At 35.8% G+C, this 22,527-nt stretch overlaps 4 protein-coding genes across 6 annotated transcripts; all 4 read left to right on the top strand.

The window, feature by feature from the left end:
• Nucleotides 1-984: 984 nt before the first annotated feature.
• On the top strand, nt 985-4,441 carry LOC143465873 (A-kinase anchor protein 7-like). 2 transcript variants are annotated; one of them, XM_076964389.1, is made up of 8 exons: nt 985-1,135; nt 1,401-1,484; nt 1,740-1,869; nt 2,477-2,637; nt 2,979-3,088; nt 3,152-3,296; nt 3,389-3,547; nt 3,944-4,441. In XM_076964389.1, the coding sequence occupies exons 1-8, from the start codon at nt 1,099-1,101 to the stop codon at nt 4,069-4,071; spliced, it is 954 nt and encodes a 317-aa protein (XP_076820504.1). In that variant the 5' UTR covers nt 985-1,098; the 3' UTR covers nt 4,072-4,441. The 2 variants fall into 2 exon arrangements, with proteins under 2 accessions (XP_076820504.1, XP_076820503.1); XM_076964388.1 differs by having other exon boundaries at nt 986-1,135; nt 1,401-1,547.
• A 3,490-nt stretch (nt 4,442-7,931) lies between these two features.
• On the top strand, nt 7,932-12,237 carry LOC143465395 (uncharacterized). Its single transcript, XM_076963641.1, has 5 exons — nt 7,932-9,849; nt 9,939-10,019; nt 10,149-10,312; nt 11,367-11,469; nt 11,554-12,237. Exons 1-5 carry the CDS (start codon nt 7,953-7,955, stop codon nt 12,051-12,053), a joined length of 2,745 nt encoding a protein of 914 aa, XP_076819756.1. The 5' UTR covers nt 7,932-7,952; the 3' UTR covers nt 12,054-12,237.
• Nucleotides 12,238-13,568: 1,331 nt separating this feature from the next.
• LOC143465334 (uncharacterized) lies at nt 13,569-16,954 on the top strand. Of its 2 annotated transcripts, none has more exons than XM_076963566.1 (2): nt 13,569-14,245; nt 15,575-16,954. In XM_076963566.1, the coding sequence occupies exon 2, from the start codon at nt 15,590-15,592 to the stop codon at nt 16,757-16,759; it is 1,170 nt and encodes a 389-aa protein (XP_076819681.1). In that variant the 5' UTR covers nt 13,569-14,245; nt 15,575-15,589; the 3' UTR covers nt 16,760-16,954. The 2 variants fall into 2 exon arrangements, with proteins under 2 accessions (XP_076819681.1, XP_076819680.1); XM_076963565.1 differs by having other exon boundaries at nt 13,569-15,449; nt 15,495-16,954.
• Nucleotides 16,955-16,956: 2 nt separating this feature from the next.
• Nucleotides 16,957-22,524, top strand: LOC143465333 (coiled-coil domain-containing protein 83-like). The gene is made up of 10 exons (XM_076963564.1): nt 16,957-17,094; nt 17,315-17,399; nt 17,503-17,671; nt 18,946-19,055; nt 19,179-19,236; nt 20,420-20,594; nt 20,765-20,872; nt 21,049-21,182; nt 21,326-21,489; nt 22,074-22,524. Exons 1-10 carry the CDS (start codon nt 16,988-16,990, stop codon nt 22,296-22,298), a joined length of 1,335 nt encoding a protein of 444 aa, XP_076819679.1. The 5' UTR covers nt 16,957-16,987; the 3' UTR covers nt 22,299-22,524.
• Nucleotides 22,525-22,527: the final 3 nt, after the last annotated feature.

Here is a 22,527-nt window from a genome sequence, read left to right as displayed (position 1 = left end):
CCATTCGGCTTAGTTTCATCAGGGCAATGTTTCTTTTAGTCACGTTATATTTTTGAGTTAATTAGTTCGCCGAGAGCATAGTTATCTAAAGTTTATACAATTAACCCAGTTATATAACAAAGAAAAGTTTTTTATTTTTTATTTTTATTTGACCATGAAATACTAATACTGTAACAAGAAGTTAGATTATTGTTGTTCGATTTCTATGATTTAAACTCGTTGCAAATTGGTAATTCCCCTACGAGTTAAGCAAAACTACAAAATAGTGATTAAAGCAAGCGGCCATTTAACTGGCAGTGGCCAGTAGGAGATTAGGCGAATTTCAGGATTTTGCTTGAGATAGACAGCTTGGTGGTTGCTTCATAAATGCTCCTAGTTCTCAGAAATTTTGGATGTAGTGTAGAAGTGCACAACCAGAAGATGCATATGTATACTAGGGACCAGCTCCTGAAATTGTGACGCCATTTGGTTGTGCGCTTCTGCACTAGACCCGACATTATTCCATTCATTGCCCCGAATTTACTAAAAACAAAGAATTGAGTTTCCAGTGCACACCATAACACTAAACGTTTCTCAGCATGCCCTGTAATTTCTTGTTGAAAACTACCATATGATAAATCATACTTGTAATTGTATCACAATATTTATTCTTGTAATGCAGAGAACCTTCGTATGATTAAAGTGAGTTATGTCGTTACAGTAAGACCTGTAAATAATTTTTATTATAAAACTATATAAGCCAGGTTTTAACAAACAATGGCTAAGCAAAACTAACAGAAAGCATGCAAGTGCAATGATGGTGAACGCACTCACGAATAGAGCAATTGCATGTGGGTGTAACTGTACATGGTGTAACTCTCAAGTTGTGAGAGATACAATCTTACTTCACTATATATATGATAGTGCAAGGTGGTGTGGGTAAGAATATTTAGCAATCAACATTCTTTTTCAGAAAAATAACTAGAAAAATAACATAAGATTTAATTTATAGGAAGTGTTTTGGATGTATAAATATCTCTTTTCTATAAAAGCTTATGGTCATAACTTCAGTTAAGCAGTTAGGCCTTGCAAGCCAAAAGCATAGGATTACTAAACATTATGTCAACTGAAGAACAGGAACTTAATGCTGCATCAAGTTTAGTATCATTTATTTCTTCTCAATAGAACATAGACAACGATTTGTAACTTCCTTGCTCTTTCATTGCATTTGTTCAAATTTTCATACACTCTGGCATGAGCTCGTATCCCAATGTATAAGCAGTGATTGCTACAAACTATTTTCAGTATAAATGTCAAATTTAAAACTATGACTGGCCTCAGATAAAAATTGTTTGTACAAAATTATTTGTCTGCTTTATATACATGTTTCAAACACGGAGGCCATGTTTGTTTGTTTGCAGAATCACAAAATACAGGAAAAAGAAAACAACACAAAAGTAAAAATCAAAAGGAAAAGAAAAGGAAGCAATCAGATAATGAATCAAGTAGACCAAAACCTCGTCCAAATTACTTTTTGGGGATACGCATTGCCAATCCAATTATTTTAGGTGCTTTTTAAGCCTTCTAAAACGTTTTCTAGAAAAGATTAATTAGCATTTTGGTTGTGGCTGTAGATCTTGTGTTGTTGCCACAAAACATAAAAACCTTTCAAATGTTCGGAATTAAAAAAAAAATATTAAATCTATCTTTGTTTTGCTGAGAGTTTAGTTTACTGTTCACACTAGTAATTGTACTGGTAGGGAAATTCAGGGCTGTTCAGGAGCAGATAAAACATCAGGACAAGCGTCTTACCAAAGCAGTTGTTCCAACATGCACTTCACACATAACATTGGCTGTCTTTTACCTTAAAGATGAAGCTGATGTAGTAAGGTAAGGGGATACCTCTTTGAAGATGGTAGCAGATCTTTATCCTTGGACTTATGAAAATCTTTACATAACTCGGCGATGATTCTTCATCATGTGAATGCCCGTTACTGAGCTTTTGTTGTCTAAGTTTCGAAAAACGCACTCTTTTATATGGTATTTTTATTTTTTATAGTTTATTGGCCGAAACTGGAGCTGTTCACCAGCATCAATGAACAGGAACAAGCTCCATTAATGCCTTGCTCAAGGGTATTACAATAATGATGTCGTTGGTTATTAAACCAGGGTCGACTTATTGCGTGCCCGAAACTTTGATAGCTCCACCACTGAGCCAACAAAGAATTATATTTTTGCCAAAAATATGCGTAGGCTAAATTTTTTTATATAGTGTATATATTATGTCAATACCATAGTTGTACCTACTTGCTTGAATGAGTTTTGCAGCATATATTGTTTTGCATTAGTCACACCGGCATCTGAATACCTAATATAATAGTTGTCTTGTCTTCCTTTGTATGTTACACAGTGACTTTTGTCTTGAAGATTTATGTATTTTACAATAATACAAATACTATTACCTTGATATTAACAAATTTGTACCTTATTTCATTAGAGCAGAAGCCTTAATGAAGGAATGTATTCCAAAGATTGTTGATATTGTCAATGGCAAAAATTTTTCTATAACCCTAGAAGGAATAGGTAATTTTCGTAAAGAGGTTCTGTTTGCAAATATTTTGCCGGGGGAAGCATTAAGTCAAATTTCACTCATTGCAGGTGAGAAGCTCTTAACAATTCATTGGAATATATCATACACACTTTTATAGCAAACCTTTTATGAAAAATAAAAAAACTGTAGTCTTTTTCTCAGAAAGAACTCTACACTAAAAGAAATTGAATCGACTAAGATTTTTCATTGACCTTTGTTTTAAAGCAATTAACTCTTTAATGAACTTTGTAATAAAATTTTTACTATGAAAAGTGTCTCGCAATTTAACAAATTAATAGCCTTAAACTAAAGTTTCTGTAAAACTTAACATGCATAAAAAACAGTGCAATGATGTTGACGTAGTTTCTTGTAACATTAAAAGTAATAGATATTATGCTATTTGTTACAGAACAATTGGATTCAAAACTTGCTGAGTTCATTGGCTCAGGCCAAAAAACATTTAAACCACATGCTACCATTATGAAACTTTCAAAGATGCACAACTTACGCCGTCTAAAGGTATTTCTGTGAAAACATATGTTTGCTAGTGGCATTTGCAGATTGGGATGCTTTTTTATTCAGCTGAAGAAAATTGATCTTTCTTTGTACAACGAATTTACAAACATGTCGTTCGGAGCAGAAGAAATCCAAAACATACAATTGTTGGCAATGCTAAAAAAAAAGCAAAACGATGGTTATTACCACAGTGAATGTGAAATAAATATCAGTGAGTCAATCAATGGTCGGTTACATGATTACATTTACACAGCACCATCTGCGTCCTTGAAATATTTATTATTAAACTCTAAGCATGCATAGATGGCTCTGAGGAAAAACTCAGTAATACAGGTTGGGCGTTGGAAAAATGGGCAGAGGAAGTCTCATTCTGTTGCATTACTTGGGCCTTGTACACATTGCCAAAAGACACAGTTGCTTTCTACTGCCATGGTTTGGCCAACTCCATTATGCAAGACGCATGTGAGTTAACTTTCCTTGTAAAATTGTTTCACTAGTGATAATCAAGTGTGATCATTACTTCTTTATTGATCGGACCATGACTTGTCGGATGTGTTGTATACTTGAACATCGGAAGAGCTTGCGCCGAGAAAGACTGACATATTCAGTCCTCCAAGATGCTTCTGAATTTGACAACTAGGAGTTGTACAAAGCGTCTTAATATTATTACTCTAGGCTGCTGCTTTGTAACGGGTTCACAGTTCAATTTTACTGCCGCTTTCTATAGACAACATTTACACTTTCATCAAGAGAGTATGTTGTCTTGTAGTAAAGGATAACTAGTCTTTTCCCCAGAAAAAAGAGATTGATTCTTCTCTGTCAAATCACTGCTTACCTGCCTTTAATAAACTATTTCAGGTCGCTCAATTAAGACTCAAGACTCAAATTTCTCTTCCAAGTCGAGGCTGAATAAACTCAAGCAAACGTTACGGAACGATGATGTCATCAAACACATCCAGGAAGGAATGACTTCAAAAACCAAATAATACATAACCATATATACCAATTTCGACAGCGAAATTCTTTTAGTCTTGTTCTGTGCCCCCTTCGGTATTAGTGGAGTAGCTTACGGAAATGGCATGAAGGTAGTTGTTCAGCTGTTCGGTTCCATGCACTGTGTAGAAACATTTATTCTGCAAGAGATACGACTTTATCGGTAACGTTGGGAATTAAATCATGTCACGTCAAATCGTTTGGCATAACGAAGAAGGCACGCATGCGTTCTCTTAAAAATTATATTCAATTTTTGTATTGTCTGTTTAAAATCCGCCATCTTTTGACCAGCATTTGGTATATGGTTGCTTCATCTCATCCAAACTAATATTTGATTTTGCATTAAACCAACTGCATATCTAATGCCATGTTTTACTTTTTAACAAAAATGTTGCCCAGTCAGTAGGTTAATAGACTTGGTGCTTGAAATTGAAATAAATTGAAAGTGTAAAGAAGTAAAATGTAAAAGAAGTGAATCGATGGAAGATCCTTTTTGTACGTCGAAAGTAAATAGAATCGAGGTCCGGCTTACAATGAAACGACGTTTTTTCCGAATGACAAACGGTCGCCTTTAAACCCCAAAAGATATGACGTTGAAATGTCGCCAGACTACAAAAAATCTTATGACTTCGAGGTGAAACTTTATTGAATTTCAATTCATGTTTCCTTACTATCAACGACTTTGATGTGTATGGGCTTAAGCCGTCGAAATGTCCCCACAGAGCGAAATTGTTCGAATCCATTGAGTTAAGCGTGATACAATACCTGGTCGGGGACAGCGCTCGCGTAATTACGTGAAGGTGGGTTGAAATAGATTATAGGCAGACGCCAGTAGTGCTGGTGGCAAAAGCATGATGACTTCGTCGTATGCCAGGACCCCCTTGCTGTTCATGTTTCATGAGATTAAAGAGATTTGCCACACACCGACTAGAATTGATCAAAGAAAGAATAACTTGGCTCCAAATTAAAATTAATTTTTTCGTTTTAAGTAGCGTTCGAGAAGCAATTGATTCTCTCGGGTTTTAGTTTAGGATTCTGTATATAAGTAGTATTCGCAACCCTGAAGCGTTTGTGGGGTTTTAAACTTGTATCGTTTCAAGTTATTTCTGTAGAAGTTGAGTGCAACCAAACAGGATAGTGTTGGTAAACGTGAGAGTTAAAAAGTCAACCTTGAGAAAGTAAAGTCCACGGTCCAGTGATAATTTGGCAGGTGGCGGCACGTAGAAAGCAAGTGAAGTGTGATGAGAAGTCTTGAATGTCCTTGAAATTAATTTTGGTAATGCGATTTCATGGCATTAATTCTTAATTCGACTTGACACAACCGTCATTTAATTTCAGATATGACCGAAGGATTACGCTTTAAGGTGACGCGTCCTCTCACAAATATGTCGTTTATTGTTATGAGTTAAAAATATAAAGCGTTTTGCCGCTTTTTTATAATGCAATGATCGCCCGGCCCATTTGTTAATTTATCTAAAAGCGGCATCATCTGCTTGCGTTTACAACATAAAAATTGATCTTTCATAATCGTTGATGAAAATGTAATTTGTTAATTTCGGCTAAAATGCACTCTCTCGTATGTGTCATTGGATTCGCCTTGTAGCATTAAAATGTAATGCAACGGATTAAGCCGTTGGGAAATTTACTTAAACTTGAAAAAATAATGCGCTTTCTTTCTTCCCTTTTCCAATTTTTTATTACAATTAGGTCTGTTATCTGTATATACGTAAAGATGTTTGGTGTGAATTGCCACTAGGCTACTTGCGTTATGTGGAGTAGACTTTAAGAGAAATCATAAAACTGTCTACATTGCCACCACTCTGGTTGCCGTTTTTAAAGGTATTATGAAACAATATGACATGTGTAGGTTTGTTTGTGATCACTTGATTTAGTTTGCTTATAGTCAAAAACAGGTAGGGTTAGTATGCTAGCCGTAAGAAAACACCAACAATATGTTTTTAGTGTTTAAAGTTCGTCAGTTAAAGGCAAACACTAAAGTGCAAAACGTGACGTCGATAAAAACAGAAAACTCATCTAAAATCTTTGGATATACGACGGAAACTAAACTTTCTGACACTTATGTCTGCTACACGATATCCCTTTAGCTGATGATCGGTAGGATCCAATGATAAAGCAAATGTAATAGTCCAAGAAAGTTTCCATGCAAAATTTATGATTAAGCATGCAGTTGTTGCTGCATTAGCAACATACAAATGTTGAGTAGAAGCTTATGGGTTCTAACAATCGCTCCTAACAAAAATTAATCAATTCTATAATCAAGGAAGTTGCAAAAAGTAATAGCGCTCAATTAAATTACTCAATTTGTAAGCGACTAATTATGTCTTTTATCGATCGAAATTTAGGGAATAACATTTGCCCATATGAAAGCAGTAGTTAATACGATTATATGTTCATTTTCTGTTTCTTAGTTCTGCGTGTTATATTTTCTGATCTCTTCATTCTCTTTGGTTAAATAACTTTATTTTATTTGGCTTAAAATAAACAACCTGTAATCGCCAATTAAGTTGTGATCTCCTGTTGCCTTTTGGCTTAAAAACATTGCTTGCCATAAAATATTTAACTTCGGTTTCTTAGACCAGTAATTATCATAACATGTGAGAAGTAAGCCAGTAACGGTTTGTTGAAATTGCTTTTTAAAATTTTTCTATGGTTTTACATAGACCGCATTTCCGCATACTAAAAACAAGCTCATATGATGCAGCAGATCAATCAAAATGTTTAATCGATATAATAAGTAATTATTTTTTATCAATTAAATTGCATATATGGGTCAATAAGGTAGCTGTCACTGTGCAGCTAGAGCTCTACGTCGAACGTGCATATGGCGTTGAAAGGCCGTTTTTCTTTCCCTCACATCATTAGCATGCTTGAATATTATATCCATACGCTCATTCCGTGTAATTGCGCCAAGCTTGAATGCACTAATTTGGTAATTTGCAGAATTAAAACAACTGAGTGTCGGACCAGGTCAGCTTAAAGAAAATTTTCCGTATCGCTGAATAGTAAAGCAGAAATCTGCATTAAGAAATTAAAAAATGGACGTTGCATAATGCCGCCGTCTTGTATATACTTTGCAATGGACTTTTCAAACAGCATTGACCAATTTGTTTATTGATTTGGTTTGCGAATCATGACAGTGACAAGGCGATTAAGGAACCATTATACAACAGAAAAGGCGCTGAACTGTACAGTTACAGTTACAGTTGATTTGGAAACCGCAAAGATTCATTGAGGCGTTATGTATTTTGCGAATTGTTTGAATTAGAATTTGAATTGTTTTGAATTGCTCGACATTAGAGTTATAACTTTGTGAATTTAACGGTGAGTAAAATATAAAAAATGCGCGCTAATATTTTTATTTAAATGCTGTAAAACATAGATCAAATTATAGAAGTCAAACTCAGTGCATCTCCAAAATTCGCAGAATTCAAAACAAACCGACTTTTTTCGCTCATGACATGACGAAAATTAAAAATTTATAGTTTATTAACTATACAAGAAAGAAAGGTTTTTGACGGAAAATACGCTGAGATCATGAAAAGCGTATCACAGGGAAGTCTTGAATGCGTTTTACAATAAAGAGCATTTTAAAAATATTACTGTAAATCTCGGTTATGAAGCCAGTTTTGAGAACCAAATTTATGATCTGGTGATAGATTTGAAACTTTTGTTTTCGAAGTTTTATGGAAGGTTCTTGGTACAACATCTATATCAAGTTCAACATATATATCAATATCAAGTTATATATATATCAAGTTTATATAGGTTTTCATCTCCTAAGTTAGAATTTAAATAAAACTTTTAAAAAATATTGTTGCATTACAGAACTTAATCGACCACTGTTACAAGCAATATGGACCTTGTTAAACGGTCGATCAATTGTGAACCGCAAAAAATTTCACATCGCGTTGAAGGTGATGAATCACCCAATCGCAGCAATAACACGACCCATTGCGAAAGAGCAGCACTTCTACAACCAGTTCCGAAGAAAGTTTGCGAGAATCCAATTCATCCTAGCCACACAGAGAACCGCAAGCAGGAAGTGGAAGCGGGAAGCGGGAAGCAGGAATTTGACCACCAACCAGGAGTTTTGAAGTCGTGTCAGGATGCCACAATGCAGAATGTTTCATGGGACCCCGGTTACAGTTTCCTGAATCCCTATTCTAGACCAGGATTGTTACAGGGGTGGCTGAATAATTACATTGAGAAGATGCAGCCCTATGTTAATGATCCGAAAAACGCTACGAACATGCCGCAAAAGGAAGAAAATAACGCCAATTCGGAAAAAGAAAAACTTCTCTTTCGCCAGGAGTGGATGTTACCACCAGGTCAAAAATCATCTCTTCATTTGAAACATTTCGACGATTTGTCGACCACTAGTTCTGAGATGGTTGAGAACACTCTCAGGCAAGTTCCAGTGGCTTCCAGTTTAACTGAGGAAAAGAAAAATGTCATCGATAGAAAACAGATAAAAATTAAACGAGAGGGCTCTGGGGAAAATCAAAATAAAAAAGTTTTCGAATTGATGGAACATTACAGCGACCAGGCAGTAATTGACCGCAAAACATTCGTACCTGCAAATACTACACATGAGTGCACTGAGCCATCTCCTAAAAAGAAATTACATCATGATGTAAGCCAAGGATCGCCATCTAACAAACAAGATCTGTCCATCCGCAATCGGTTTCCTGCTCCAGTTCTGCCGGATTATTCCAGATTTTGTGACCCAGATAAAGCAAACCGAAAACTTTTCGCACACCAGTCTTACGAGGTTTCCCCTTTTACTTTAGCCGCAAGTAATGTCGACTTCAGCAAAGCTGAAAGTATTTTGTCTTTCGGTGTTAATACTTATACTGATAGTGATGAGAAAAGCAAAAAAATCTCAAGCAGCAAAGTTGATGATGGCAAAGTCAATCAACCGTTATCTCATCCAAACAACGTCTCCGCCTTGGAGTCAAATTTTTTTGAACTTGGCTCTAAAGACACAGAACAACATTCTGAGAACGCACGCACCCCGAAACCTTTGTCCGAAGACAATTGTCAGCAGTATCCAAGAAAAGCAACTGGCATGAGTGAAAAATCATGCTCCAGTGATCCTTCTGAAGAATATTTACTAAGAATACTGTTGGAGCAGAAAGAGCGTTTACTCTCAGCTCAGTCCGGATGTGATCCCGCAACTCTTTTGCTCATGCATCAGATGTATGCATCCGCAGGGTGTTCTACACAACAAATACCTGAAAACAGTTGGATGCTCCCCTCCGCCATGTTGATGTTGCAGCAACGTCGTCTCGCAGAAAGACCTCAAACTCCAGAAGAACGTTACCTTGACAGCAGCAAAAGCGATGCAAGTGACGTGATATCTGATGTTGGTGAACTGGAGGAACTCCAGGGAAAAGAGTTAACGCATTTGCATTCGGAAAAGAAAGCATCGATCGGACAACGTGTGGATGTAAGCGGCAAAAGTAACTTCAAAAAAGCACAAAACGATAATCAAAATGAAACGAGGGAAAACGGAGATGACCAACAACAACCCAGGTGTGAAAGCAACTTAAACAAGGAGGCCAACATATACAGAGAACTTGAAAAATACAGGCAAGCTACTTCCAATTGGGAAGAAACAAAAAAGAAGGAACAAGAAACTTCAAAGATTCAAAAGAAAACAGAGAGAATTCTTCAGGCCTACCGCTTCCATTCACAAACAGCCAACACAATGGAGGTGTTGCCAAAGCAACATACAAAAAATAAGAGAGGTAATGCTTTCGTCCCTAAATTAATCCACGAAAAAGCTTGTTATTTTACATTAATTTTTTAAAAATGTTGTTATTTTTTGTATGTTCAGTCAAGTCGCGCTGGTGCAATAAGTCTGACTATCAAAAGCAGGAGAGACGTGATAGTCTACACGAATCCGCACATGATTCGGGTAAAAAAAGTTAAAATGCAAGTTGTGCAAAGTAATGGTGATGCAAAAGTTCAATATATGTTTAATTACTTTGATATGCTTCCATGTGTATAACTATGAGCTATATGTACGCAACGTACTTGCCAACAGGTGGAGACACCGATCCAAACAAGCGCCATCGTCGAAATCGAACGACCTTTACCACACTTCAACTTCACGAGCTGGAGCAAGCCTTTGCACGCTCACATTACCCAGATGTCTTTAGCAGAGAGGAATTGGCCGTAAAAATCAATTTACAGGAAGTTCGCGTACAGGTGGAAATTAAGTTTCTATGTTTTCCTGCATTTATTCGACGTTTTTCAGAAAGCTTGGTGTAGCCAGCGTGACGTCTTCTATTGTTGCAATCAGAAAACGTTTTCAACATTGGTATTGTTTAAAGATTAAACCACTCTGACAATGACGCTCACTCTATTTTAAATACTGTGTTTAAAATTATCACTGTATCTCCCGTATGAAAAACAAATCTATGCAATTAAGGTCTGCTCCTGCTGTTCCGGCATCATAAACAATACATAATTAACGCTTTCTTCGCATTAGAATAAGCTATTAAGATAAACACAAAGGCAAGTCGCCTTTTATTAAATCTCTTATCAGCTGCAGAGGAACAAATTGTCATAATTTCCTTTTTGTTACGCTTTTATTGTTTTCTAACTCTCATACCCAAGGTTGCATATACACCCATATGCATAATACATGACCTGTCTAAACATCTTGAATCGAAAGTACGTAATTAAATTTTACCGTTTCAATCCAGAGGCGTTTTTTCAGTTCCTAAGCCGGAAGGCTATTTTATCACCTTATAATTAATTCATATTTACTTTCCGTCGTTAATTGAATAATCACTCTGTGGCGTTAGTTGGCGCTACGCCCCACCAAAAACAGAATTATAAAGCGTAACTACAATTTTTATTGCAATTGTTACGTCATTTTTTGCATATTGTACTTAGCCACCTTCAAAGAAATCCAGCTAAAAGTCACTGACCACCGAACCTAAAATTCACATTCTAGCTTTTACATTGTCACGTGCGATGGTTATTTTTCCCGTTCAAAGGAATTAAGTGAAGTCTCAAATCGCATTGCATTATATCAATTACTGTTTTCTCATCAGTAAAGTCGAGATATCTACAAGCAATGCTACCTGGGAAGGACACGCTTTTCTGACCGAAGTCAAAACTATAGAATTAAGATCCTGCTATAAAATTTATTACCGTAAAGTCGCTGCACCTGACACCTCTTCATTCGTATTGTTAATCGTCAAAAGAGGGTAATTCGTTGTAAATTTAACAAACGTGAACGTTGCTTTGATAGGTATGGTTTCAAAATCGCCGAGCTAAGTACAGACGCGAAGAAAAATCTAAAGCATCCGACAACGAAGAACATTTTCATCCTCTCATCCCGTCAACAAATTTACGCAAGTTGCATTTTTAAACAAAGCGCTTTTTGGGCAAACTTCTGCCAACAACTATTTGTTAATAAATTAAGTAATTTATAACAGGGCCAAACATTTGCTTCAAATCGGCAAGTGATGGACGAAGTGGCTTCACGCGACAGCAAATTTTCCATGACGTTGACAAAACGTCCTGCAACGGACGTAGTCACGTGAATTCTTCTGTTCTTCAGTACCAACCAACCAAACCTTCAGTGAATCAAGCTGGTACATTTGCGCTGCCGTTTTTCTCTGGCATTCTCTCCAACGCGCAAGAATCTCTGCTTCCCGGTCCCAGTTCTGTTCACGCAGAGTCTGCGTTGAATTCGTCGTCCAGCGATCTGAAAAATCCGGCCAGTTCGACGTCATATAACAACTATCAAAATCACATGGAATCTTTTCAAATGCAGCCCTTCGCTGGCCTTCCACTAAATTTTATGTTCGGTGCCGCAAATTGGCCACATGAGCTCTTGCCTTCAGATTTTTCCGCTAAAAGTTCGAGCCCACCACAAGATACAAAGGAAAGTAAAGTAATAAATTTGTCTCCTAAAAATGCAGCAGGAAGGTGACCGTTTCAAAACCAATGCAGACATACTTTGATTTGCCTGTAAAAAGTTCCTTTTGTTGAGTAGGCAGCAATGTTACTGTTGTTATGGGTCTTGTAACTTGTTTTCGTGCATATATAATTTCCATTTTACGTTAAAATGTTTCCATTTTTATTAGAAGGCTACAGTATCATGCAAGTGTTTAAAATGTCTTGGGTAGATCATTAATAAAAACACAATAATTTAAAATTAAGTTTTTAAATCATAGCAGATTAAAATACTTCTTTCAAAATGTACACTTTATGTACTCTCGTTACTTAGCGGACACGATTTACAGCTTCCCTCAAGTTTCATTCTGTCGAAGACTGTAAAATTTTCGGTTTGCACCCACAGAGTAGGCTATAGCGAAAATTGGCACAATTTCATGTAGTAAAGAAACTCAAATTTCTAAACTTTAAGCATATATGTAGAAATATAATAATTGTAATAAACTAGATACAAACATCTACCGTACTTTGCATAAAGCGTACATTTTTACTGGACAAGCATAAGCGCACAAAATTAAATTATATAGGTATATAAGGTAACTAACTAACTATACTGTAGGTATATAGGTCGCATCATGGACAACCGCCTGCTATAGTTTCATAAATATTACTCAGCAGATTGAAAGTTAGGCTTAAACTTTTTTTCAATCTGGAAGTTTGATATTTGTTCAAATATTTCAAATCAAAAGTTGAAGCAAGTTCATTGAAGCATGACTTTTTAGATTAAGGTTTAAATTCAAAAATCAGCGCTAAGTGGCAAAAATCGTTTAGCTTAAAATAATTCACACTAGCACACGACACTGTGACTTGACGCAATGCCGGTAAGTAGGAGATGACCACATGCTTTCAACAAAAAATTGCTTTCGCGACACCTATTTCCAAATAAAAATATTACACTGTTTTTCTTGAGTGCAGTTCCATCTTATGCTACTTTTATCAGTTAGTGGACTATGTTCATATATCGGAATATGCCACTTCGCTGGAGATAGCAATCCAAAAATTAGAAGTTGTCGATATCAGCGGTATGTAATTAAATACTTCTGAGACTTTGGATTACTTTTGTAAATATATATAGTTTTTAATGAAATTCGATACACTGCTTCTATTTCAACTCCGACTATAAATTTCATTTTGCAGAGTTATAATAGTTGCAAAGGAACGAAAATCTGTCCGGTAACTTTTGCTGAAATTAGAAAAAGTGCAAAAAGTTAGCAATATGTAAAAAGGTCTATTTTAAGTAACACGTGCATCACTTTTAATATATTTTTGGTTTTATAAACGAGTTTATTAATTTCAGTTCAATTATTATTTATTCATTAGTACAAAAAGCGTAGCCTACGTTTTCAATTAATTACGCGTACAAGTCTACGACTATGCCATCTACGACTACCTTGTAACATTGCATTTCTTAGATATCTATTCCACTAACTTTCTTGTCCAAGTTTGGTGTTTTCCCCTTGTCATAGTAACAGCTGAAATTATTGCAGTAAGTTTTCATACAGTTATGTAGAGCAGGCGTTACCAATTTTTTTTCGCAAATGGCCAAATAATCATGAATACTGACGATCGCGGGCCGAATTCCCACTTTGATCAATAGGCTACCATACAACAAGTTCATTTGTGATTCAGTGAGATGGGCTGGACAAATTAATCTTGCAGGCTGGATCTGACCCGCGGGCCGTCGTTTGGTGACGCCTGATATAGAGTATAGACAATCTTTATTTTATTCAAGGATTTGGTAGTGTTTAAGATAGCCAATTATTTAACAGTAGTGTTTGCAATAAGTGTATGAAATAACGGAAAGTTTGCAATGCCTGATTTCGGCTGCACCACACCTACAGTTTGGAGCACGGCCAAACGTTCTTCATGATTTTGTCCTTAAAAAGCGTGCAACCTGCACATTTGTTAGCCAGGGCCCTGATAGCGATAGCTGCTGTCTTTAGCTTAAATTTTCTTTGCAAAATTTGATATGCGGCTAGTTTTGCGGACTTGGTAGTGTCGGGTAAATGTAAGTTCTTTTCATTAACATTACTTGATACCTCAGAACTTGTAGGCAAGACTAAGAGTAAGCTATGGCAGTTTTCGCCGAAATCTCGGATGGGCAGAACCAAAATTCTGGTCTGCACTGCGACTTGTGGCCCAAGGCTGCCTGGTGTTGGTGCAGGCAAGGTACGGCACTATACGGTAGAAATCGGGGTAAAACCGGTGTTTCCCTTTTTTTCTTCAGAGATATCGATTTTAAACAGTAATTTTGCAGTATAAATCGGAGAAAAAGTTAATGTCTCCTTTTTTGGAGACACCGGTTTGCCCTGGTATGCATTGGAATTTTAGAAAAAAAATCTCGGTTGTGCTCTTGCCATACTCTGCGGTCTAGTCTGTAGGCAATAACGAGCCTAATAAAATAGAACAAGGTTGCTACTTGCTATTTATGTACAGTCCAGATTGAAAAGTTTGCTATAAGTGTGCAGGAAATTAAAATTTCTTGGAGTCTTGTGAAGTACATAACTATATATGACGTCACAATTTGAGTAACTAGGGTCTAGTATACACAAATGGGCCCTATAGCCAGACTGCAGAGTTTGGCATAGGCACACTCAATATTGCTTTTCAAGAAATTCTGTGCACACAATTTTCAATTGATTTAAATATTGAATAAATCAAACTGTGCACATTATTGTGGAATTGCGCACCTATAAGCACGCACTTTCATTGAGTCTGAGCATTTTTCGCACCGGACCTGTCATGGTTGTTTGGCACACCCAAGATCTTGCTGAAGAAGGCCAGAGTCTGCAATTTGGGGGTCTAATATACAAGTGCACAACCACAGAATGCCTTTGTATAGTAGACCCCAGCTACTCGAATTGTGATGTCATCTGGTTGTGCATTTGTATACTAGAACCCACAGATTTATTCTGTGGTTGATCACTTGTGCACTAGACCCATTTATTGCTTGTATGTTGGCTATTGTTTCTCATCTTGTTGCACGGGAGATTTCTCTCCAAAAAACTTTCCAATCTGACCGATTACCAGACTGCAGAGTTTGGCATAGGTGCACTCAATAAATGTGTTCTATGAGCTTCAGCGGCGCATATTAGGGGCGTAGTTTTGCACTTTATGACATATCTTCTGCGCTTTCAATTTTTAATGGATTTAGAGATTGAATTATTCAAACTGCGTTCATTGCTGTGTAACTGCGCACCTAAGTATGAACTTACACTGGTTATTTTTGGTTGGTTGGTGCATGCAGGATCTTGCTGAAAATGGCTATAATCTGCAATCTGGCAATATCATATTAGTGTTATACTACTTTATGTCTCATGCATGTTAATTTTGGTGTAAATATGCTGTACAGCATAACCTAATACAGTATAACCTAATACAGTATAACCTAATACAGTATAACCTAATGCAGTATAACCTAATGCAGTACTAGCACTTGATATCTGTTTTGATAATACTTGATATCTTTTTTGGTGTCTAATATTGTTTTAATTCTAGTATGATGCAGTATAGATGATGGATGAGGAGACCGATAATGTTGTAGACCTACCCCTTCATCACATCAAATATGATTATTGCGAAACAAGACCCAGGTATCGTAGAGGGAAAAAGAAGACTTCAGTAAGAGTGTTCACAGTAAACCTTGAATCCAAATACTTAGTGGTGAATGGACTTCCTGCTACTGGTCTTCAGAAAGAATTGATCAATCTCTTTAATACATTTGGTACAGTGGTGCAGTGCAGTGAAATAAAAGACTACCCTAAAGAAGAATTCACTCAAGTTTATTTGCTACAGTTCAAAGAAATACAAGCAGCAAAATGTGCTAAAAAGAAAATTGATGAACGTTATTTTTTTGGTGCCATGCTCCACGTCTTTTATGCTCCTGAATATGAGACAGTTGACGACACTCGTGAGAAAATTCTCCACCGAAGACAATCAGTTATTTCTAGAGTTAAATTTCTTAAGCGGCAGGTAGCTGAAAAAAATTCAAAACAATCAGGCAAACGTCAGTCAGCCAGCACAAAAACAAAAAATAATATAACAGCCCATGACAGGGCAAAGATTACAACAAGCAAACCTGCATCTGAAATACAGACTAAAAACACACTAAACAACAATTCTCGTTCAATAAATTCACATTATCCTCCTACACATTCCTGTAACATTGGCTCAATTCCAACTAACGCCCTTGGTGTACCATTATTTTTACCCCCGCCTCCACCACCTCAATTGTACTTTTACCGTACACCACAAACACTGCATCAGCCAAGGTTCAAGAATAAAATACATAATGTGCATGGTGCAATTAAACACAAATGTTCAACAAATAGAAGTGATTCACTTGCTGTGCCCTTACGAAGTGCTGCAAAACAAAGCACTGCATTAAATTCTAAACCAAAATTGAAGGCAAAAAGTGGATACTTTTATCAAAAAGTTATGCATGCCTTGAGTGTACCTCAGACGACAAATACAGAGATAAAAAATGGAAGTACCTGCTCATCTACCATAGCAAACTCAAGGAAGAGAAAGTTGCCTCCAGTTGAAACTCCTTCATTTCTACCGAGGCACATTGAACTGAAGCAGATAGAACAAATAAATAAACTTGAAACTGATGCCGATGGAAATATTCCACTGTTAGGTTCATTTGTTCTTGAAAAATGCCCACGAACAACATCATCTTAAGCTGCAACGAATTAATATAAATCATTGTAATAAAATAGAAATATAGTTGCAGAAAATTTGATACTTTGTTTGTTTGTTTATTCAAATGTTTTCTCATACTCTTACTTTTTATCATAATTTGGCATCAATAGTTTGTTCAATGAAAACAGCCATCGACTGGACTATTTAAATTTTTGTGTATTTGTTCTTTTTAAGGCTATTTTCTAGTTAAGTTTTTTAAAACACTGCATGGCTAAAAAGGGTGGTAAGAAAAAAGGGGGAAAGGGAAACAGAAAGAAGAAAGGAGAAAAACGTGAAGATGAAATGACGCTAAAAGAAGCTATGTTGGCATTTCAGTAAGTCTGTGGTATCTCGTATTAATGGTGAAGAATTGTGATCTATTTTCTACTGATAGTTTTTTTATCTTAACATGGTTATCACAGTCAATTTATAATGTATATATAAGCGTATATTATATGTATAGTATATATATGGTATATTTATATATACTGTATATATATATATATATATATATGTATATATTTCACATAATGTCTAACAGATTATCTCATTCAGAATTCAAGTGAAAGAAAAGGCATCTGAAGAGCTGCAATTTGAAATCAGAGGTTTAAAAGAAAAGAACAAGCGTTACCAAGAAAGGGTACACACTCACATTTATTTACAATTAATATTTTATCCATGCATGAAAATTCCAAAACTCTAAACATATGACCAAGCGTTATAAAACATCTACTGTAATGTAGAATGCTAGACTGAAGGAGGAGCAACTGATTCACATCAAGACACTGCTAAGGCAAGCAAAGGAACAAGAACATGAGCTCGAACAAAGGGAGGTGTACAACAGCGAGCATGTAGAACAAGCATTAAAAGAGAAATGGGAGGCAGCTCGTGTTGCAGAGGGACAGCTTGATGGTAAGAAGTTTTGTGTGGAAATATCAATTGCATCACATTTGACTTGTCGAAATATCTTACTGAACCCTATTTTTAAAAGGGGGTTATAGGCCACCCTGTCTCTAATTATAATTATTATAAATATATATATAATTATAAAACAATAATTATTGTTTGGATAAAAGAAAATTGTAGCACACCGATTACTCGAAACTTGGTGATGTGGTTTATCCTAAAAAGCTCCTACAACTATTGATGTTTATATATTCATCATCAGGTTAAAGGTTCTATAGTTATGGCTGTATTTTTCATATCATAGGTCTATAATTTTACTGATGTTTCTAGTTTTTCATTTTGTAGTGTAACATCAGACTCCTATTTCTGCATTCTAATGATAAGAAAGCATGAAATTGCTATTTTATTATCCATAAATTGGTTGTGTCTGCATGGCAAAAACAACGTGACTTCAGCAATAAATTTTGTCCGCCGGCTTTAGGACGTTTTTTATAATTCCCAATTTGCATTTGGTTGCAAAAAAAACATTTTGGAACACTAATTGTTATTCCTGTATGTATCGTTTAATTGATTTTGAAGCTTTTTGAAAAATTGTAAAGCAATATACACCTGACTACAGCACTACTACTGTGCTGTGACATGAGAGATGAAATGAGGGACATGAGAGATGTCGACTTGCTAGATGAAAACAGATAACGGAAAGTTACAAGCACTTTGCATTCCCAGAATTTTGTTATTATTTAAGTTTAGTCTTACAATTTGTGATAGGATGTTTTACAACATTTTCCAATTCCAGTCAAATTTGACATCGATTCGTTATAGTTGATAAAGTTGTGTAATGTGTGAGTAGGATATTTTGATTTTAGTATTCTATTTTTATTAATTAATTCAAAGATAGGTTATCAACAAAATAAATTTATGCATTTGGAACCTCCTGACTTTGTTGAAAAAAAAACCTTCAGTTTGTGTTTTGGACACCAATAAATTTTTTTCCACGATGACAAAAGCTCGTTATATTTGTCAACAACAGAAGTACTTTTAAGAACTAATAAGTCTGTAAATATAATTTGTGATTACTTTCAATTCTCAAAATGATGCACGGTACATTGCCTACCAAACTGTAAAGATTCTTGATGCTAGTTAATCTTTCGTTCATTACTTTGATTCAAACCACCATACATTTAATGCTAATAGTAGCCTACTAAGCCATATATTTATATGCTGAGACTACTTGCCACAAGAAGTTGCACACTCCTGCTTTAAATAAAATGTAATTACAGAGTTGCGTCTGAAAATTGAGGAGACAGATAAAGAATACACAGAAGTCAGTGCTGAAGTGGAGTATTGGTCCAGCTATCGAGATCATGGTTCTGATGAACATAAAACACAGGTTGTCTTTCATGATATATAACAGTCATTTATTTAAACGTTATTTGTCTTACTTTCTTTAAAGTGAAGAAGGTGAAAAATTCAATATGGTTTTACATCAATTTGCTTTTTTCTTATTTTAAAGATTCGTCTACTAAATGATGAACTTGATGACTTGCAGCATAATTTTGATGAAATGTGCGGTAAGCCTTTCTTTTTCTAGCTTCACTCATCCTCATAATGTAGATGGTAAAAGTTGTTCTGGTATCGATATTAGTATTAGTTTGCCTTCATGACACCTGATTTTTTATTAACACAATGTTGACATGAATAAGAAAAATAAATATTTAAAAATTTTGGATGATTCTTGAAATACTTTCCAAGACAAAAGTTGCCAAAGTTCTTAAAGATGTGGAGTTCAAACATGGCATTCCGGCATGCTAGATACTAAAAATTCATATCAAAATAATTCGTATAATTCAATTAAATAAATAAAATAATTCTCTGCCGACAAAGCTTCACTTGCAAAATTCCATATGCATCAAAAATACACATGATCTTAGACAATGATTTAATTTATCAACCTCCGTTAAATCTTTGAAAAACTTTTTGCGATATCAAAGTAGGAGGTTTGTAATCCAAAATTTTATTGAAAAATTGTTACTTCTTCTTTCTCCCTGCGAAGTTCCAAGAAGATGAGAATAAGAGAATTTTTCGAACAAATTCACCTTTTTTAATTAATGTCAGAATTCGGAGAGAGTGTGATTGGTGTTGCTATGGCGTCACCAAAAGATGACTAGTTTTCTCACTTCTAATAATATCTTCTCATGATGTATATCTGTAAAAAAATGTTGTGGCAAGTTTCATGACAATTGTTTCACTAAAAATGATCTTTTTGACTCAGCAAAAAAATAGAGATGTTTTGTGAGCCCAACATGCCAGAGGACAGCATCTAGACTCCAAGTGTTTGATAACTTTGGCAATTATTATTTTGAAAGCCACCTATTTCATTATCTCAATTTTAAACATATTTACTTGTCTCACTGATGTAAAAATTCAGTAAAATATAAAAAACTTTCAAAGAAGTTAGTTTTCAAGAGGAGGATGCGTTTTTATACCACTGTTCTTTAATAAAATTATCACCAGAATAAGTTCAAAATGGCTTGAATAATTCCATCAAAACAATAGGTCCGCCTTTCTTTTCCATACTTATTTTAACTTACTTCATTACTGGTCGTATTCCATTCAATAATGATTTTATTTTTATGTTTTTGATTTTTTTTTGTGATAATCTTGTTCGTTTAATGAAATTAATGTGGACGCTCCTCCAGTCTAGGATTGTTGAGGTCGAATGATCCTAAAACAAATAAATACTTATCATTTTAGCGCATTTGAAGCGGCAGTTGGATGCAGCAAAATCAGAAGTTAAAGCGCATATGGATCAATGTATGGCTGAACAGAAACATCTCGCTTCTGAAAAGGCAATGGAGCATCTTGACGCATCTAGTGTACAAGAAGTACATGAAAATGATTGGCTCAAAAACGAAGCCGAAGTTCATAGGTCTGTGCTTATTTTGAACTCGACACACTCCTACGAAAGTACAAGTATAACTGATTTAGAGTATTTTCATAGTTATAGTTGATTGACTACCATAGTTACAGTTTTTGTACGGAAATCATTCTTTTGAAAACACAAGCTGGTACATAATGTTGTACGAATTCACTATGCAGGGCAGAAGAGAAAAACCTGCGAGCTGCATTGGAAGTGCTGGAACGTGAAAATTTAGAAATTATTAGTAACTTGTTGGACTGTCGTCAAGAAGACTTGAAAATATCCAGGTGACATGAGTTATTCTCACTGTACTTGGACTAAACTCTTCCTGTCTGCACAATGTGTCATGGTTTTGTGCCAAACATTGTCTAATTTTTAGAATGCGTCCTATAAGATCTACTCTCTGATATTCATTAACTTGGTTTTGTTTATCAGCTGTAAATAACCCGTTTATATTTTTTAGAAATTTTTACCTGACACAATTTACTGAAAATGAAATTCTTGATGATAGCAACATGCTGGACATGGACATGAAGCAAATGTCAGTTTATCAAAAAGGTTATGACAGCCCTTCCTGCTCCACACCTCAGCAAAAAGGTAAGCCAACATACTTCGTTCTTCACTTGTCACAAAATGCATAACCCTTTACTTTGGAAGACAAAGGAAGTATTAATAGCAAAACTTTTGAATTTCGTCATTAAGCTAAACTTGTCTTAACTGTCTATACTGTTCCTATTCAGCCATAGAAGATCGACCGAGAAGCGCAATGCAAAAGGCAGTGGAGGACAAGGTGTTCTCAATAATGAGCATCCAAGAAGAGGAAGAGGAGGAGGAAGAAGAACACAATTTGGAAGCTGATATGATTGCTCATCAGGATGAATACATCAACGTGTATGAAGACAAGGTGTGTTACTATGCATACATTTTATTTTTGCCCAGGTATGCATACTTCCGCGTTTACTTGCGTTACCGTTGATAAAGTGCCTGATCGATTGGGCAATATAACAATGCTAAATTTGAACTGCTGCAATTGCGTAATTATAACCATCATATGAATAACGTGTAAGTTACTCACATTAAAAAAATACCACTACCATAAAACCAATTGCACGCTGGTATTAAGGGTCTTCTTGAAATGGCATTTGGACTCCTTTTTGTAAGGTTTAACGGCGCTCGTTGTTTGCGCAATATCGTTATTCAAAAAGTGTCTATATTGACTTAAAGCAAACTGTTAGTTATACAAGACGATATCGACTTAGTCCATGATCATAGCAAAATCATTCACAGCCAAAGTTTCCACTAATTTATATTGCCAGCATAAAATTTAACGATTTCTATCCTGCCAATTGCCAACCCGAGCATGGAACCGTCTGAATGCCTTAAAACTTTGACTCCAGATTACGATCACCACGTTCTCATGATTTGGCCAATGCAATTTCCGTATCCTTGTTTAAAAAAGCAGTGATTTGTACTTATCGATATTTGCAGGAATTCCTTCACCTCGGTCCATTGGAAATTAAACTTCTCTGTGTGCATGGGGAGAAGAAACAGGTACACCCGATGGACGCCAGACAGCAGATAGTGGATGGCACCAAGCCCGACATCACTGTTACAAGACCGCGATGGCCTGTACAGACGCCAATGATCAAGGCGGCTTTGGACGCGAGCTCTTCACAGGCAAATGTGGTTACAACTGTTAAGGTTGAACAATGAATTTGATTTTCGAAAACTTTTTCGCGCTCTTTTGTGTTAAATTCGTGTTCTTGATAGCAACCGTATCGATATTTCTTCATTCTTATTTTGACATGAGTTAATTATTGCACTTCTGCGCCTGTCACTGTGTACATAGACTAACTCGTGCCGTCCTGTGTATCTATGCTTCTGGTGCATGTAGAGTCTTCTATTTTTGACTCCTTGATAATAAAGCTCTCTGTATAAAGTG

The sequence above is a fragment of the Clavelina lepadiformis genome, chromosome 7, assembly GCF_947623445.1.
Source record: "Clavelina lepadiformis chromosome 7, kaClaLepa1.1, whole genome shotgun sequence".
In the NCBI taxonomy this organism is placed as follows: domain Eukaryota; kingdom Metazoa; phylum Chordata; class Ascidiacea; order Aplousobranchia; family Clavelinidae; genus Clavelina; species Clavelina lepadiformis.
Note: the sequence above shows the minus strand (reverse complement) of the source record. Positions and strands in the feature narration are given on the sequence as shown.